Below are 19,432 nucleotides of genomic sequence, written 5' to 3' on the forward strand. Positions count from 1 at the left end.
TCTCTCATATGGAAACCCTTTCACCTCTTTACAGTGCTTCCATATCCATTCCTTAACATACCTCCTCTGCTTCATAAAAATGTGCAACATCAAACACTCAGTTTTCTTCCCATCTTTGCAGCACAGGAGCCCAACTCTATTAATAAGGTGATGTTTTTGGGGATTTGGTCTCAGTCAAGGTTTTTTGGCTTAGCAAACTGTTATCAGCTGAACTCTGCTTCTCTCTGCATGGGTACTGTGGGGTGATGCAGTGTATCACGTTTGAGCACAAGAGGATGCCTTGCATGGCCCAGCAGCTCAGCCAACGAGCTGTTTGTGTCCCATTGCTGTAAGACAGGAGTAGGGCTCAGCCCTCTGCCAGTGACATGGGAAAGGCTTGGAGGGAAAAGTTTTAGCACAGCCTCACATGGACGCTCTTAAAAATTGGTGTCAGGAACAAAAGCTAGTATCAGCCATAGCTCTGCACTCTCACACCTCATGCACACATATACACACACGTGCACACCATCTAAGCTCTTCAAATGTAAGAGAGGGCAGGGTTATAGGCTGTACAGCTGATCAGAATAATTTTGCACTATAATTTTGGGCACATGAATAAAAATGTTGATGTGCGCAGCAGTTTACATGAAAGTACGTATACAGGTTGTCTTCCCTAATTTCCAGCTCTGGAAAAGAAACTCACATCTTTATTTTACTCAGTTTGTGGAATACTTTGAAGGGGGGTGGGTGAGAGCAGCAAGAAGGAGGTTTTAACAGACAAAAATGAAACAATTAATTCCAGTCTTTGTTCTCAAGGTCTTCTTTTGAAGTTACCTAATGAAACTCAGCTACATGCTTCTCTTTACCATGGTTAATGCAGCTGTCAGGTTGGAGAGGAAAGGAGCTAGTATAATTGAAGATTTAATTTTGAACTGTATTGTAAACTAGCTTTCATAAAACCCAACAGCAGTAAAGTGGTTCATTACATTTTAGAATGTCTGATGTAAATAAGGTCTCTGAGTCTGTGTGATCAATCTTTCCAAGGGCCAAAATATTTTGCTGTTCCCAAGCTTGATTTGCTTGTTCAGGCTGAATAAGCTCAGCTCCTATGCATTTGGAAACTGACTTGAATTTTAATTTTATTATAATGTCTAATTGTGCCTGCGGTGGTTGCCTCTAATTCCTACAAAGTAGCCCCTCAGCTTTTGCAGAAAGACTCTAGAGATTTTATAAGGTTATTGACCAAATCAGAAACGTGCAATCAAGTAAGGCAGAGTTAACTATACCCAGTGTATGAGAGGCAGAATTTATTCTATTGCCAGTTATCCAGGGAGGAGGAAAGGCATATTGCAAACTTTACTGCAGAAAACAGGTGTTTTCTAAGTTTCAGCCCCTTTATTTGACCATAATTATTTACAATCCACATTGTTCAACTTCCATTGTCACTTACTGCTTCCTTCACAACTTCAAGGAGAGAGGAGGCATCTTAGTGTGTAAAGGAGAAGTTCCAAGGGCATAACCACTCTTTATTTTAATATTGTAACATTTTATGTATGATATGAGAGAATTTTTCGGTGGTACTGAAAACCTAACTCCTGTGATCCATTTATTTTGTCTGTGTACGTTAATCAGTTTCTGTCTCATCCTGTTCACAAAAACAAAAAAAAAACAACAAAACATCAAAACAAAAAAAAAAAGACACTTTAATATTAGAAAAATGGTGTAGGTTGAATGTTGACCAGAGGTTCGACTGACCTCAATGTGATTTCAATGCATGGTGCTCTTCATTCTTTTCTTCTTCTTACCTAGATTAAAAAGAATTAAAAAAATGTCAAAACCCCTTTCAAAGTCATGGCTGAGTTATACACATTTGCTTCTGGCATCCAAGAAAAAACAATTTCCGAACTTTGAGTGTTGAGTATGGAGCAGAAGTGACAGAACAGTTTGTCAGTGGAGAACATTATATAGAACTATTTAAAGATTGTCCTCGACCTTTCCACCTCTTTTAAAACCTTGTGAGAGAAATTTAAACTTCTCTTTTGCCAGTGGCCTACTCTCAGTTCCATATTTGTGTTTGTTCTGTCCATGCTATGGATGTAAGAGCACATTATGGGGAGATCTTCCAAATCCTCTTTTAAACTCTTGTCTGAGAAAGAGCCCTCAGATTCAGCCAGGTCAACCTTGGCACTTAAAGTTCAGAGAAATACTTTTCTTTCCTTGATCTCTTCTTAAGCCAACTTTTTACAGTTGTTTGATTGAAATCTGACCTCTGTGAAGATAGTGAAGGTTTTATTATTGGCACTGATGAGTCAAAGTTTTTCAATACTTTTTAAATGTGAATTTTCATCTGAGATACATATGTATCTATATCTATATCTATATCTATATCTATATCTATATCTATATCTATATCTATCTATCTATATCTATATCTATATCTATATCTATATCTATATCTATATCCATATCCATATCTATCTATATCTATATCTATAGCTATATCATCTATATCTATATCTATATTTGTATCTATGCAAATACTTATGCTGATAAATTACTTGTAAGGTGAATGTTTTAGACTGTTTGTAAGCAGATTTCTCATATTAAATAAAATGCTCTACTAGTAGGAATTTTGTCCAAGTGTTACAAAGAGTGCTGTTTTCAACATAACCTTCAGGGAAAATTAAATACTGATGGTACTTTCACATGCCAACTTTTTCAGTGCTCACTCTCTCATGTATAATGATAGTCTAAGTAGGTGCTACCACAAAGGCACTGTTGATTGCTGGCAAATCATTTATTATATATTGAGGAATCCTGCAGAATTTCTGATCTTTAGCCATAAGTGTAAAATACAGAAATGGAGCCAGAAGTAAGTTACTACAGGGAGTTTTAGTCTTTGTTTTATTTTCTCCTATTTTTAGCTCTTCCTCATTTGAAAACGAACCTAAAAAAATTAAATCCATATTATGTTCACAGACACAGACAATAGCTGTTGATACTCACATCTGGCTCTTTTGGAGGTATCATTATACATATTTTGTGCCAAAAATCGTGTAATATGTAGAGGATCAGCTTTTATTTTGTGTCCAAGTGGGGTGTTTCATCATTTAATGAAAAGACAGTAAAGAGCACAGCTGATTTGAAGCAATTTGGAAGGAGTTTCACAAAACCATCATGGGTGAAGTAACACCTTATTATTGCAAAATCTGCCTTTAATATTTACTACTGTAACATTTGTTCTCTTGTAGTCCAAACACAGTAAATACAGTGATCATTGAAAATAGGTTTTGGGTATTTGTTAACATGTTTATGGTGACTGTACCTATCTATCAAGCATTCTTATTCAAAATATCACTTCTAACAATTTTAAGTGCTAACTGAAAATAACTTCTTTTTCTTTTTTCCCTCCTTTAAAGACAAAGACAGGGGTTTGTTTGCTGCAGGATGGTAACCAGGAGCCTTTCAAAGTGCGACTGCACTTAGCCAAAGATATTTTGATGATCCAGGAGCAGGATGTGATCTGTGTGTCTGGTGAGCCTTTCTATTCTGGTGTAAGTAGTTTTTTTTCCTTCTTTAAGATGTTCTTTACAAAGAAACAGTGCTCTGTGTATGTGTGTGCGAGTGCATAAACACATCTCTGTGCATTTGCTCTCATGGGTTGGTATTTCATTTTATACTGTTAACACCAAGTGTATTTTAATGCTTTTTTGGTGAGTAAATATTAGCAATACTCATCTAAGAAGCAGCAATACGATAATAAGGTATATGCATGACTGCAGCACTGTTTCTCTTCTCTCACCCTTGTGTGTTTGAGCCAATGAATGTGGGAAGAATGACACAAGCATATCTCACAGTACTTCTGTATCTGAGTATTGTCTGTGGAGTTGATAAGATAATTATGTCAGGGCTTTGCTGGTAGAGGAGTTACCTTTTATCCCCTGTTGCTTGGGTTCTTTGCTGTGGTAGCCCAGCACTAGACTTCAGGAATGCTGTGAGAGTCACTAGCTTTAACAGCATGTCATGTTAACAGAGATGGAACAGTGGGCTTTATGTATTACTGTTTTTACCTGATGTGTCAGATTCCTTATTTAAGCATCATATTGAATTTTGTGCATGAGAAACTACAATTATTTGGAAGATCTGTAAAATTTTATCCAGAATAATACTGTAGGGTTTAGAGCTATTGTAATGCAAAGTTTTTACTTAATATTAGGAGATAGGTACAAAAATAATGGAAAACATTTAGTAATAATTTCTATAGAAATTTTTTTAGAAAATGTAATTATATTTTGTAGAGGTATTTTTAAGATTTGTGTGAAACTATCATAAACATTCTGGTCTCCCTTTGAGCTAAATAAAATAATAATAGAATTTAATGTTTAATCTTGTGAGGCATAGTAGTGTGATGTCTGTTCATACAAATGTTTTGTTAATGCTATTATGTCTGTTTTATTATTTAATTGCTGCTGTTGCCACATACTTGCATGTCTGAATACAAGCGCAATAAAAAGATAGAAAGCACAAATGAAAAACAACTTGGTAGAATGTTAGCAGTGCAAAGAGTGTGAAAGATTAATGAAAAAATGTATCAAATTATCCTTGTCATGATTATGAATATGTCAAGGTGAGTTCTTTGGAGCTTTTCTCTGAAACAAGAGGAACACACTCCATAGAGTCTGGGTTTATTTGCTTGACATATCTGACATTAGCTTCTGACTGTTTCATGCTGAACAAATGCAGTTTGCTAATATAGGTCTGTATCCTTTATGTGGAATATAGATGCTTCTTTTACCAATCAGAGTCCCTTGTTCTTCAACAGACAGGACATACAGCAGCCAGGAGAGAAAGAAGTTATGAGTTCAAGCTCAAGCTGTAGTTGTTCAATTAGCAACATACACTGTGGCACCATTATTCCACCCACACCATTCTGACTTTATTTATTAAAAGATTTTATCACTCAGAAATATGACTTTCATTATTCTGCTGTAATATCTGTAATATCCTGCTGAACTTGTTATTTAAATATCTTCATGAAATGCATATTAATTTTTTTTCCCTTTTCACAGCAAGGCTTTCTCTTACAGTATTTCTCCTTAGTTTTGCAAAGGCTCTGTAGAAAATAATGGATTATTTGCTTCTCCAGTTAAACTCCCCCATGTTATTTGCATATTAATTTGTAACTCATTACCTGATTGATATTAGTGTGTTGATGCAGAGTTTATTTTCCTGGAAGTGTCGTTGTTAGAGTAGTGACTTTTGAACAATGTACTCTGATTTCCTTTAGGATTAAGGCTAGGTTTTTTTAGCAGTAGGTTCATTCCAACTAAGGATGATAGGCATTCACAGACAGTTAACTGTCCTTTTGTCACAGGTAATTTGAATAATCTGGAATCATTATCTTGATTGTATACTATAATCACAGAAGTCCCACAGGCTTCCTTTTTTTTTCCCTATTTTTCCTCAGTTTTATTCCCAATTTATTAGGTTTAATTTGTTTGTTTACTTATTTTTCCTTTGTTTTACTTTGTTTGGTCCATTTTGTTCTGTTCTTTCTGTCATTCTAGATAACTGATTGCATTTATCTTTCTTTTAGCTGAATTCTACAGAGCAAGGGATTTCATTAGCAGCTGACACTTCATGCCTCAGAGAATGAACTCTTTAAGCATAAAAATAAAATTTGCAACTGAGGACCAATAGTATTGCTAAATTTTACAGACAAGTAGCTACAGTAAAAGTAATTTTTAATCTGTTTAAATAAATAATCTTTAAATAATTTGATTAGAAGGTTTTGCTTTATCACTGCTGCACTGGTATGGAACGAAAGGCTCTTACTGTGTTTCTAGTTCAGAACAGTGTCTCTTCTGTTTGTTGAGTCTGAATCAATTTGCATGCTCCTCTGTGTAGGGCAGTCTTTAAACAGGCACTTAACGTTCCAGCAGCATCCAGATCTGCATCCTGTGGAATAATCTAAATAAAATCAATGGCTTCTTAGGAATGAAGTGCTGTTTAATGTGAGTATATGGGATAAGGACCTAGTTCTTAATTTGGAACGCTTCCTTTTGGTGTTAGACAGTTCTAGTTTCCAAAACTAAAGAGGTGAAAAGAAACGTTATTTCTTCTTTTGTTTTGTACAGTTTGGAGCAAGAAAATAAAATGCATAAAAGCTTATGAGCAAAATAAATAGTGTTATACACTTAAAAAGGAAAGCATCTGTTTTTTTAGAGGGCTGAAAAAAACGATAAGCATTAGTGAGGGTTCTGCAGCAATTATACCTATAGCAATTCCATACAACATCAACCCTCCCTGAAATGATCATGGACTACATCTAAATTTGAGCATCAGTTGCATCAATAAGTATTAAATATATTTATTTTTGTGTGCAATAAGAAAGTCTTGCTTTCCAAGAGAAAGAGTTGTAATGGATTCAGCATTATGCTGCTAGCAGATACCCAATGTAGATTTGAGCTCCAGTGCAAATGACCAAAAGTGGGATGAGAATATATTGTGAAACTCAAAGTGTACAAGGCAGTGTTGTTACTGATCCAAATTAATTCCTTGCCTGTAGAGAGGTTTTGTGTTATGGGAAGTGTATGCCTCAGTTGGAGTGGCTTGTGTTGGAAGATTCTACTCCCCTAGGTCAGGTACACCTTTTTCTCCCAGAGCAGCTACAAAATGTCCCAAAAAGAGTTGAATTAAACCATGTAGGAACCTCATCACTATTTGTGGCAGAATTGTAGAATATCTTTACCTATTCTTTTAAAAATATTTCTTTAATTACTTGAAATTGTGCTCACAAAAGTTTGCTGTATGGTATTCCATATAACAATGTCCAGTGAAGCTGCTCCCACTCTTTTTAGACATATATTTAAATAGCCTGGACCAACCAGGATAGCCTAATGTTTAACTTGGTGGAAATTATGATGGGAGAGGAGATAGCCTAAAGTATGGCATATCTGAAGTAAATTTGTTCCTAGGAAAGGTTTCGATATTTGCCATTCCAGAATATTTTTTTTTTTTATTTTAGAGTTAATCCTTGCAGTTTCTTTTACCTTTCATGAACATCTGAAATTCAAGGAAAAGGATTATTGCACTATAACAAGATAAGCAGTTTATCTGTTTAAGAAGCTGTGGATTTTTGCTTCTTTTCTTTAACAAATTTTGTTCATTAATTGTACTCAGAATTTTTTCTATACATAGACTCTATGTGCATGTGAGATCCATAAATTAAAGATTTGACAATGAACCATGTGACAGAATGGATGGTTTGAATCAGCTACTCTTTTTTCTAAAAGAATCAAAATAAACTGCGAGCAGCTGGATAATTGTTAGCTACCTGGATAGTTTGCATTTTTACAAAATTTTCTTAAATATTCTTTTAAAGGGTCATAGATTTTACAAAATACTGCTAACTCACCTGACGATAACATGCAGTTGAGTCACGTTTCTTTCAAGCAATTTATTTCTATGCTGCTGTGTAGTAAATGCATCAATTAATTAAACATTAGGAAGTTCTTTTAGGGGTTTGATTTTTAAATTAAAGATCTTTGGGGAAAATTTCTGTGAAGGTCAATCAGAATTCAATTTTAATAAAAAGTGAGTGAATTTTTCTTTTTTTTTTTTTTTTTTTTTTTTTTTTTTTTTTTTTTTGTGAATTGATAGAGCAACAGCTCTAGGAGTAGAGCGGCATTTGTCCAAGTTTTTAACTGAGGTTGATACAATTGTATCTAAATGTAGCCTGTGGACTGTAATTGGTTTTGTGATTAAAAAAACTCTCAGTAAACACCTTTACTAAGGCCAGGATGTAATGCTGTCTCAAAATGTATCACTGGAGCCAGATCTGTTTTCTGACGTTGTTGACCACACTGTCTTTTTTTTTTTTTTTTTTTTTTTTACTGTAAGCATAAAAAACCCAATTATGTCTCCTTTTTAGGGTTGTCTGTATGCTATTGTGAAATCAAGTGCTGAAAGATTCATAAATATATACAAAGCCCATAAACTATTAAAAAAATTAGTTGCTAGAGATTTTCTAAATTTTTTTTAGTTTTGTGTAAAAAAGTCTTTTAAATCAAAAACTTTACACAATAGATTTTTTTACTTGATTTTTAAAAAATAATAAAGTTATTAATTTTTAAGAAAAAAATTAAATACAGAACACCTCACTTTGGGATGATATGCCTGGGAAGTCACATGAATTCATTACATTTTCCTTGCTTGAATATTTCTTTTTTTTTATTCAGATTTCCTGAGAATTAATTTTGTATTTGTTGTATTGGATCATTCTCTTTTGAAAATTATTAATTTTCTTGTCATACATTTTAGTATTGGTAAAAAAGATTCAATTAACATTAGCAATTTTAATGAATAGATATAGAAGGAAAAAATTAAAAGCTTAAAATGGTAAAATATAGTTTTGACTTATTTTCTCTATTGTCATTATTTACAATTTTGATTCTGATTTGCGATTGAATATTATAAGCAATGCCACAATGGAAATCCCTGTCTTGTAAAGAATTGCAAATATGTGCACAGATAGGTCACCTTTCAAGCACTTTCCATTCTTGTTACCTTCACAAAGCTACCAGTAAGAATCTTTGGGGTTTTTTATCTTTTTGGTATCTGTCAGCTATTCAGTGGAGTGAATCCGTTTTTGCACTGAAGTCGTCAAGTATCTATCAGATGGGGGTAACTTTTTTCCCCTGCCAATCTGGACAGCTTTAAAGTGACAACCTGACAGATGTAAATATGATTATTTAGGGAAAGCCTAAGGCAGCTTATTTTTCTGCAGCTACTTAAAAGTAAAAAGCATTGCAATCAGCCGAGGTCAAAAATGCCATTTATAATGCCAGATTTGAAAGAAAATAATGACTTTTCCTCATTGGAAGAAGGCTTTTCCTTCAAAAGAAAGAAAAATATTGCAAATCGGAGAAAACTCAGAGAACCTAAAACACTGATAGCAGTGAATGACGTAAGGCAGTAGCTGGAAACTACAGAGAATGTTCCTTATGAAACCTGGTGGGAGTTCAGATCGTGACCATGGGTTCATAGGTTTGTTTCTCTTTTATTTCTGTACTAAGAAATGCAGTCCTCCTGAAGTGAATCAATCGTATGTGTGGAAATTTTATAAATAGATATTTATGTGAATGTTTCAGCTTTCAAGTGTAAGCTGCCAGACCAGAAACATTATGAAGTATGAAGGGTTGAGAGCTTTTTTCTTATTCTAGTCACTGTTAGCAGCCTGCGTGACACCGCTGTTTTGGCCACCCTCAGTTTCCAGCACAGATGCAGGGGAAGGGGGATTTCCAGTTGACCAGGCAGGAAATCTGGTTGGCTGTTGACCCCACTGCCAACCTCCTCCAGTTGTACGAGGAACTGAAATAATGAGACAAGCTTCAAATGCTAGGTGATGGAAGTTGGTAGCAGATGAGCAAGTCTGCTGGCAAATCTTGTTAACACTATTAATTCAAATTGGGAATGTGACTGACCTGTATCCTGTGTCCTTTACACTCAGAATGAGTATAAAGCTTGCCCAGGTAAATCAATCCAAAGAAATATCACTAAGAAAGAGCAAAACATTACCAAAAAGAGGACTTAAAACCTTGAAAATGTATGCAATGAATAAATCAAATTTTACAAATCCTCATGATATTTTCTTATTTCAAAATGTAGTAGGATTACTAATAGCTGATAAACTATCTGAGAGTGTGGCCTTGAATGTATTGTGGCATCAAATGTTACCAGATTGATCTATGAAGTTGCTGCCAATGTATTGATTTTATCTTTATACTATTACATTTTAAAATGTGTGTTCTAATATTTTCCTCCTTTTTTTCCTCCTACATCTTTCCATGTCACTGTACTATTGTAGATTCCTCTCCATGTCTATTCCTTTTTTCCCCGCCTCCTGTTTTGTGCTGCAAAACTTTCAGCTTTTTATCATCTTCTTCCATATGTAAAATACCTTGGTCTCTCTTCTAATCCTCTGAAGAGAGGTCATGTTTTCTGTCTGTACCTAGGCAAACTAATTCTTTATACCTTTACTCTTGTAAGATGAATATCCAGACTCACCACATGAATAACCACACACTGGGAAAAAGGTTGAGAAATGGTATTTTTAAGTTTCACATGCTGTTAGCTCAGTTTTGTTAAGATTTTTGAAGTTTCTTCAACCTTTTGTTCAACATATATTTGACTTCTTTCATTGAGACACAGTATTAGATTATTAGATCCCATTAGATGACTGCTTTGTATTATACAAGATAGATAGTTTGAAAAGATTGCTAACAAAATATTTTTAAGAGTCTGTTAAGTAATTATAAACTTTTTTTTACATCATATACCATTCAGTATGAAATACTTGAATTTTTCCTGTGCTCCAAGATGTAACTTAAAAATAACATTAACTCTTGACTAAATATAAATAGGTAATGATTACCTAGGATTCTGTGTTTTCTTTCCCTCGCTATTTATGTTGCTCTGTGCTCACATGGTCATTCTTCACTTCTGATCTTACTTACAATGACATTTATGTTCCCCAGAAGATCATATGGATTTTAAGAAATTTTAGTAGCTCTTTACTGAAAGCCTAAAACACATTGTTTCTCTTTCACTGCATAGCTCTGAGGAAGAATTTTTTTTTTTTTTTGGCAAAACTCTTTGCTGTCCTTTCCCGTCAATTTACTGAGACACATGGAAAATGCTGACAGCATGGCAGCAGCTTTGTGTTTTTCAATAAAATGATAACTAATTTTGTTCTGTTCCAGGAAACAGCAAGAACACTACTCTGAATCTTGCTTTTAAGAGTCATAGGAGCTCTAACCTTCCTTCTGTTTGATATAATGTAGATAACAAATGTGAAAATGGAATTACAAGCTCACAGAAAACTTTGTGTAGTCTTGATAGTGAACTAAGTATCTTTTCATCTCAATCAAGTTTTATTTTGTAAACTTGGAAATGAAGTTGCTTTTGGAATTTGCAAAACCACTGCAAATTCATAGTATATCATGTGGTGCAAAAAGAGGGGAAAGCATAAAAATATTAATAGAGAATCAATAGAACAGAGTATTTTTAACCTGAACAACAAAATAGTCAGTCAGGATACTTAGAGAACTTTGTTGCTTGTACAAAATTTTTTGCCTCCAGAGTTCTTGCTGTGTTTTATTAATGCATAGTTATAAATCTTTTAAAGAACTTAAAGCCATTAGACCAGAGAAAAGCATTATATTATTGTTGTTCACTTGAAATTCTAATTAAAGGCATCAGAACAAAATAATTTGCTTCAGATTTCTGGTTATATTTATTTTGTGCATTAATCATTATAGTAAAAGTACTTTACATTAAAATAGATTGCTTTGCTGGCAAGGTATATTCCATTCAGCTGGGTTGAAAATGGCACTGAAAATTAAACTTGGTTTGGGGTTTTTGGGGGTTACATGAGATATAACATGTGCAAATCAAAAGGTAAAACTTACTTAGACAAAGGAGTTTTCTGCCAAAACATTTCAAAGCAAGTATCTGTCATCAAAATACCGATTCAAGGTACTTTGTAAGTAAAAAGGGATGAATTTATCTTTTTCAAGCTAAATTTGACATCCTGCCTCTATATTCGATGCAGTTGATTAATACCTAATTTGGACACCAGCTTTGACCTGCCAGGATTGAATGTGTTTATTTTTCTTTATCGATTACAAAAATAAACTTGCATGGAAAAATGGCTGATTAGAGCTGGGGCTTTGTCCCAAACCAAAATTCAGGTGTCTGAAATGTCTGATGCTTCTAACTGTTCTGGAAATGCTGTTTCACTATGAGGTTTATATGGGGTTTTAAATTGCAGACTAGGGGATTATTGATGGTTTAGTAAAGAAATTTTCAACTTGTATGTAATTCTGATTTGTACTTTTGAAGGTCATTTGCTTGTTTGTTATTGTTAGCTAACTTGATGTAAAGAAAATGTAATTCTACAAATAAGCAAAGTATTATTTCTTTATTGTAAAACTGAGATGTGTGTTGACTTAGTCTAGATTAAATACAATGCCTTCCCTGCATATTACACATCACTTAAGTGAATCTAGTTTGCAATATGTTTTTGAAGTGAAATTCAGTTAAGTAACTGTCTGGTCCCAAAATATTCAAGATCAAATTTCAATGGAGATAGAAAAGAAACTAGAAAAAATACTAGACAAAACCCTCTGATACATTATGTTGTGCTGAAAAAGTGTCTTGACATTTTTCTGATTTCTTTCCTTACTTCTATACAGTTTTGCCTATTTAGAAATCTTCCATGTTAGCACAATTTTTTTTAACATAAAGAAGTAACACTGAACTCCAGTGTGAAATCTTTCTAGTTTTTTTGTCAGACAGCACTGGCAAACTCACAGAAGACCCTGGATCAAGTGTTTTCAGGACTGTCTTCATTCTGCCTTTGTTGAAAACCAAAAAGTGTATTTTATTGACTCTTTTATGTGAGTACTTTTTTTATGGGTACTTAGGCGTGTTTTGGGCTAAGAAAGACAACAAGGACAGAACTATTCTTCAGTATAGTTTTCCATTAGGTTTTTTAAAAATGTGGCTTCAGCTTAGAATATGTTCAGATGGCATTATTTACGGTGACTACTGACATAACATGAAATATACAATTTTTTTTTAACATTACAAATTAGAAATTTTATGAAGTTACATATTTTTCACTGTTTTGTTTGAAATTCAATCCATGTGTTGTCCTTTATTCCATTCATGGTTGGTGTAACACTAGCCAGTTCAAGCCAGTTTAGTGAAAGGTTCCTATTTTTCAATGTCATCTTAGCACAAGTGTGTTCTATTTGATTTGAGCATGTATAACAAAAAATAACAGAATATATTGACTAGAGTGTACAAGTCAAGTTCATGTTCCTAACCCCATGTTCAGCACAAGCTGGAGGTGGAAACAAGATAAAGTTAACAAGAAAAATATAGCTCCCAGTGGAGCCACAGCTGAGTGTTTTCTGTTCATTTATGTAAACTCAGCTTAGACCACACATGAGACTTTGGCCTATATTGGTTTATCCTGAATGTATTGTCAGCACCATTACCTGCATCTGACACTGTGACAGACAAAAGGTTTTCTAGGTTTTCTGTGTTCAGTCTGTGGCCTCGACCCAATCTGTGGGAACTGCATTATGAAAGTTTCATTTTAGAGGTTTATGTTAAAAATAAAAATTGAGGTGTTTGGCTATTTAACAGCAAAATATATATCTTTTTCTTAGAATTAATATTTGCAAGCATTTTGTATTTTGCAAGCATTAGCCTAAATGAATAATGATAGTCTCATTTTAGGCAATCCATTTTGTCTTTCAGTCCAAAACATTGGATGAGTTTATGCTTGCTCTTTCCACAGTTGCTCAGTTCATATTTGTCACAGATGTGAAAAAATAAACAAAGTGACTTAATTTTCACCAAATTTCTGAAATAACGGTTTTCCAAAACTTTAATGTGGTACCTCCTTTGCTTTCCTTTCTGTAAACGAAGTAAGGATAAAAAAAATACATATATATGTATTTCATCCTTTCTGTCACTGCAACATTTCTGATGATCTATTCAAGTCTGATTGACACTGACCATCTATGCTAATTGTGCTGAAATAAATATAGTTAAATGTAACATGCATGAAGACTTATGCCGTGCAATAGATATATAGGTCATTAAATGAGTATAAAATCTAAACCACATGTAGAGAGCATTCAAAAATCTTCAAAATTGATATATCTGAATCTGGATATATGGTATATCTGCAAATACATTATTTTATCACAACCTAAATGTACCAATTCTAAATTATCTGTAGTTATAAAGTTATAGAGAGAGTAGGAAAAAAACCAAAAAAGTCTTTTATGTAAATGTTCATATCTGAGACAGATAGTAGCCTACAGTTTTTACAGCACAAATTTTTAGACAAGAAATAAAAGTAAAAAGATGGGCTGCTTTTATTATTTGTAGGTTATGGTTTATGATCTTTAAACCATTGCTCTGAGATCAACAGTGGCTGGTGTTGTATTAGCTTCTGGTGGTTTTGGGGTTTTTTTGTTGTTGTTGTTTGTTTTTGTTTTAATTTGGATCATTACTGTGCTTTGAAATGTATTCATGCAACGTGTGCACTTGTTAGGCTTTGGTTAACATCAATGAGTGGTCTTGGCATGCACAAGTTGTTTTCCTTTCAGATGAAACTGAATTGGGAAATGCACTGCAGGAATGAACTGTGTGTACTTCAACATGTACTGATCAACCTGCAGATGGGACCAGTTTAGGACTAGTCAAGGTCTTAACCTCTGAAATGTATGTGTTGTACCATAATTGTCCAACTCCAGAGTACTGGGTTTTTTAAACATTGCAGTACTTGCTAGGATAGTGTGAATTGAACAAATGATTATTTGGCTTTTTGTTTTTTGAGACAGGATCTCTTCTTTTCTTCCAGGCTTTGTCTTTTTCTTGTGGAGCATAGGTTTCATGGGATTTTCAGTTCACGAACTCAGAACTTCTTTAAAACAACAAAAATCAATGTTGAAAAAACTTAGTGAAGTATGAATATAGTTGTTTTGGCAGAAGACATTAAATCTAGCAAAACTTGATTTCTTTTTTCCAGGAAAGAACAGTAACAATTAGAAGACAGACTGTAGGAGGATTTGGATTAAGTATAAAGGTAAGATGATATTTTTGGTCTATTTACTGCATAGTACACAAAGCATGTCTTTGTATATAATAAATGTTACTGTTAATGAGTCCAAACTATTTTAGAGGACTAGAAACAAGACAGGAAACACATTCTTGTATGTTAGATACTGTTACAGCAAGCAACCAAAACTGTGCTGCCCTATGGAATAGAAGGCAATCGTTCCCTTAAAATTCAGGCTGACCAACTCTGTAATAAGGTTTGATGTAAGAGTTGTGAAGTGTTTTCAACTGTATAGACTGTACTTGTTCAGCTTCTGTTTAATTTTACTTGTTATTTTTGAATAACTAAAATTAAGTTACAGTGGCAGGCACAAGGTACAGCTGATACGTTCATCATCAATTCTGCTACAAAGAATATCACATTAATCCATTCCAATTCATTAGTGGGACAGAAAGTGTTATTGCATACTTGTATTGTTTATTTTTGTGTAGATCAAGCTCAGACAGCATTTTATCATGTTACTGTGTTTTTGCTTTTGTCACTAAGATTTAAGAACATTTACAAGTGTAGGTGATCCTTTTTAGGAGAGGGAGGAAGGGTTAATAATTTTTGTCATTGTAATCTACGATTTTGAAAACTGTACCTTAGCTTTGAGTCAGAGTGTAGACAACACAAGATTAATTTTATCTTCTACACACAGCAGTTCTCAGTCTCAAGATAGCAATGGAAAAAATGAAGTGTACTTCACATGAATGCAAAGAGGCCTAAATTACGCATATAAAGTGAAAGTATAGATTTTCCTATGACATCTGCTGGAACTGACCTTATAAGTGACTCATAAGAAGGATTAATGTGCATTTGTGTTGTCATTGATAAGAATATGACTGAATAGAAGTATTAATTTTTAAAAATATCTTCGTGCACTCGCTGTTATCTTGTTGACCCATGAAGACCTCTGTTCAAGGGAAACTAATTGCTATTTTGTCACCAAAGTTTCTCAGCAGTTTGGTCAAAAACATTTAAGATTTTTTTTCCTCCAGTATCATTATAGGTTACAGTACACTGAATAATAGTGAAGTAATGAATGTCAGTGTAAAATCAAATGTATGGGTAAATGAGGTTTATTTAAATGCTGCTAAGAAGTAACTGGTTACAGTAAGGACTTTAGATGATTGGAGAGCAAATCTCAAGGGTCAATGAACTTGATTTTTACATATACTTTACAATGAGTTATCATTTAGAATTAGTGACAATCTCAAGATCACATTATTTAAGTGTTATGTACATTGCTTAAAATAAAACATCATTTAGAAATATAAAATAAATAGAGAATGTGCAATGGTCTTTCCTAAATTAATAGTTAAGTAATTTTTAACTTTTTAGAGTAAAATATTTGTTTTCCCTGATTGTTGTATGTCATAGATATTTTGATAAAATTTAATTGAAGTATTGGAAAGGTGAAGATACATAAAGTCAGGTGTGAATAGAAAATTTTTAATTTTTTAAAATAAATTGCAATCAGGTAATGAAATCCCTACAAAAATGTCATTAAAGAGCAAAGAGTTATTTTTTAAAAATGGAAACTTAAACTTGTTTGGATGGCATAATTAGATAATGAAAATGAAAAGTTGAATTCTGTGGTCCAGGATGTTCTGTTGATGTGTTTCAGCTAGTATGATTTATTATTTTACATTGACTTATTTTTTAAAAAAATCGATGTTTGATAGGTCCCTTTATTAGTAGTTCTCCGTTCTCCCAAAGATGGACAAGCAGTTGCATAGCCAACACAATCTAAAAAATAAATTCCATTATTATAATTTTAAACTAGTGTAAAAAATTACTTAGAACAGGAACTTACAGTAATTTTTCTTTTTTAGTTTAGTAGGCAAACTTTATGAAGACTCACTGAAATAGACTTTTATTTAAGGCATGAAATGACATGTCAGTTCCAAATATTCTGAAAAGAGCCAGTTTTCTGTTTAAAATTCAATCGTGGTTTGATTCTTGCAGGTGATTACAAGTTTGCTGCTGTGGTTTTTTTGTTTGTTTGTTTGTTTGTTTTGTTTTGTAAGATTCCTGAACTTAAATAAAAAAATTATAATAAAAGATTAATTTTAAATAGAAATGTAATTATTTTGAATTTGTGCCAGAAAGCAGAGGTCTACAAGTCACCCTGAAAAAGTGAGAGGCACTGAGGCCTCTCCTCCTTCGTGTCAGTAATTTCCATAGCCCCTCAAAGTACAGTAGTTTCTGTTTTATTACTCCCAGACTAATTAAAGATGGGGGTTATTTGAGGACTTGCTTTCTGGCTGTGATGTATGTCAGAGGATGCTGTTCATCTGAGGTGTTAATTGCAGCAAAACAGTGATTAATGACACTCACTTTAGAATACTTGCTTGGGCTTGGTTATGAATTTGCCTAGTTTCAGCTTTCAGGTCTGGGCATTATCATGTCTTTTTTTTTTCTACTAACTTAAAACATCCATTTACTGTCAGAAAACTCACATGAAAAAGTCACCTTTCAAATTTCTCTTGAATAAATTTTGAAAATGTCTTATCCTACTGCAAGTATTTTGAACCCTTGGAATTATTCTTTTTCTGAAGACCAAAGAACAAATTCCTAATAATTTCAAAAGTAAACTAATTATTTTTTTTACATGTATATGAAGGAAACTCTTCTCTTATGACCTGGGTATTCCAACTATATTTGTAAAAATCAGAGATTCAGCTAACTGCTTAAGAAAAACCCTGTTTGTAAGGTTGACTTTTGTCCAAGACCTAAACTTCAGCCCTTTAAGAAATAGATTATATTTAGATTAATAGATTAATCCACTCTTTTAGGGTTTGAAAATGTGGTGTTTGACTGTACGTCTTAGCTGAATTTAGTGGTGAAACTGTGATTGAATTTGAAGGAGACCTCCTTTGGTTTGCATTCTCCTGAAGGAATGATTTTCTCTTTTCTGAAGCCTCCTGTTAAATGTTTGTGTGTGGGGGAATAGCCATAGACATAGACATAGAATTTGGAAAGTGTAGTATTTCAGTCATTTATCACATCTCTGACAAGTTTGAGATGCAGAGCGTTGACAAAAAAAGCTGCTCAGTGTATGATTTCTGAAAGAACATCTTGTTTTTCAATAATTGGAGTGTAGTGTTCCTGAAGAAATAGGCAACAAAATTGAGAGTTCATTAAACAAATTGAGGTTTTTGGTTACAGTCTGACTCTGTCTACCAGGACTCAGTACACTGCCATTATTCTGCCTCTGTTTTGATAATTCTTTTAAAATGGTGAACAGCATCACAGATCTTCTGAGATTCAGTTTGACTTTCCAATTTAACTCAATCAAAAAATTCAGTGTCCATAGACCTTAAAACTATTTTTGCTAGTGGAAATGCTTCCTTTTACTATGAAGTCATAGTCCCCAACATTGTCTAACTCTGATGATGGGAAAGTCCAACAATTGGTCTGATCTTTTATAAAGTGTTTTTTAGAAAATAAAAAACTAATTTCCTTGTTATACTTAGAACCAACCTTTGTCAATAAAGTTACTGCTTCCAATTGCCCTATTTTTCATATGTCAAAAACTTCTGAAAAAAACCCTTGCACATAAAAACTGGGATAAGAAAAAATCTTTAGGAGTGTATCATGTGACACTTTGAAAGGAGGTGTGGGTGACCTCTCACCAGTAGTGGCCAACATTCAGGACAGTGACCTTCAAACAGCTGCCAATGATTAGAGCTTCCTCTGCCCCTTCTAGCAGGACCACCTCTGCAGGTGGGAAGCTGCTGTCATTCCAGGTCTATCCCTGCTTAAGGAAAAATGACAAAGAAAATTTGCTTGATAAAGATCATTGTTAGAGTGTGGCAGAGGTCTGAGCCCTTAAGTCTTCAACACCACTATTTGATGTATTTCTGTCCATCCTCTGGTCTGAGGTTATAACTACATGTCTGTACTGGAGGAAGAGAAAATTTAAAGCAGTGAAAAAGTTGCCTCTGTTCCCAGAGGTTTCTTCAGAAGAGTATCCTCTGAGATTGTAAAACCAGACTTTAGACATGCATACACTTTTTCTTCTACAGGACAGAGAATCAAGTATGGAGAATGCAGGATGCAAGGCTGCAGTGTCAACCTGAAGTAGTATTCAACAAGATGTTGGCAGAATATACACAGTTTGCTACAAATTGCTGACAGTGACTGGGTATACATTGTTGGCCAACTAGTTGCTGTTTCCAGTTTTGATTTTTTGTTACTTAGAATAACAGGTACTACATCATTTTACTGATTTAGAAAGAAGCCTTCATACAGGTCGGACTTGGACGCAATGAGAAGAGATAATTCTCTTCAGTAGGAAAGTACTGACAGCTTCCTCAGATCTTTAGTGTAAATGGGTTTAAGTAGATTCAATACAATGAGAGAGTAATAATCATGTTGTGTGCATTGCAGGCTGGCTTAGTAATAAAAGAAATTTCCTACTTAAATGGAGCCTCAGATCCAAGGAGGCAGGGAGGCCGTGTTAAACCTCACACTTCTTTGCTGGGCTTTAAGTACCCCGGATAGTGCAACATGTGTGTAACATTGGAAGCTTAGGAAGAAAGTGACACAGGGTTTGTTTTTTTTGTTTTGGGTTTTTTTTGTTTGTTTGTTTGTTTGAAAAGTTTTGAAGAAATTAAATTTTCATGTGACTAGAAAATTTGGAGGGTATAGGTAAAAACTTATGAATTTAGTGAGCTTGAACTCATAATCTGCAGTGAAGCCAGCTTTTACTGTTGCTGTTCCTCTGGTGAAAACTATTGCAAGATATTCAATAAAATATAG

The 19,432-nt window shown here is 33.9% G+C and overlaps 1 protein-coding gene across 2 annotated transcripts in view; it reads left to right on the forward strand.

Annotated features, from left to right (window-relative positions):
• SNTG1 (syntrophin gamma 1) overlaps positions 1–19,432 on the forward strand; it is a 317,863-nt gene that overhangs the window by 165,011 nt on the left and 133,420 nt on the right. For both annotated transcript variants that reach the window (XM_059860474.1, XM_059860481.1), the window contains exons 3-4: positions 3,399–3,533; positions 14,594–14,650. In XM_059860474.1, the coding sequence (XP_059716457.1) occupies positions 3,399–3,533; positions 14,594–14,650 (192 nt within the window). The remainder of the gene's footprint in view (positions 1–3,398; positions 3,534–14,593; positions 14,651–19,432) is intronic.

Source organism: Haemorhous mexicanus, chromosome 1 (genome assembly GCF_027477595.1).
Source record: "Haemorhous mexicanus isolate bHaeMex1 chromosome 1, bHaeMex1.pri, whole genome shotgun sequence".
In the NCBI taxonomy this organism is placed as follows: Eukaryota; Metazoa; Chordata; class Aves; order Passeriformes; family Fringillidae; genus Haemorhous; species Haemorhous mexicanus.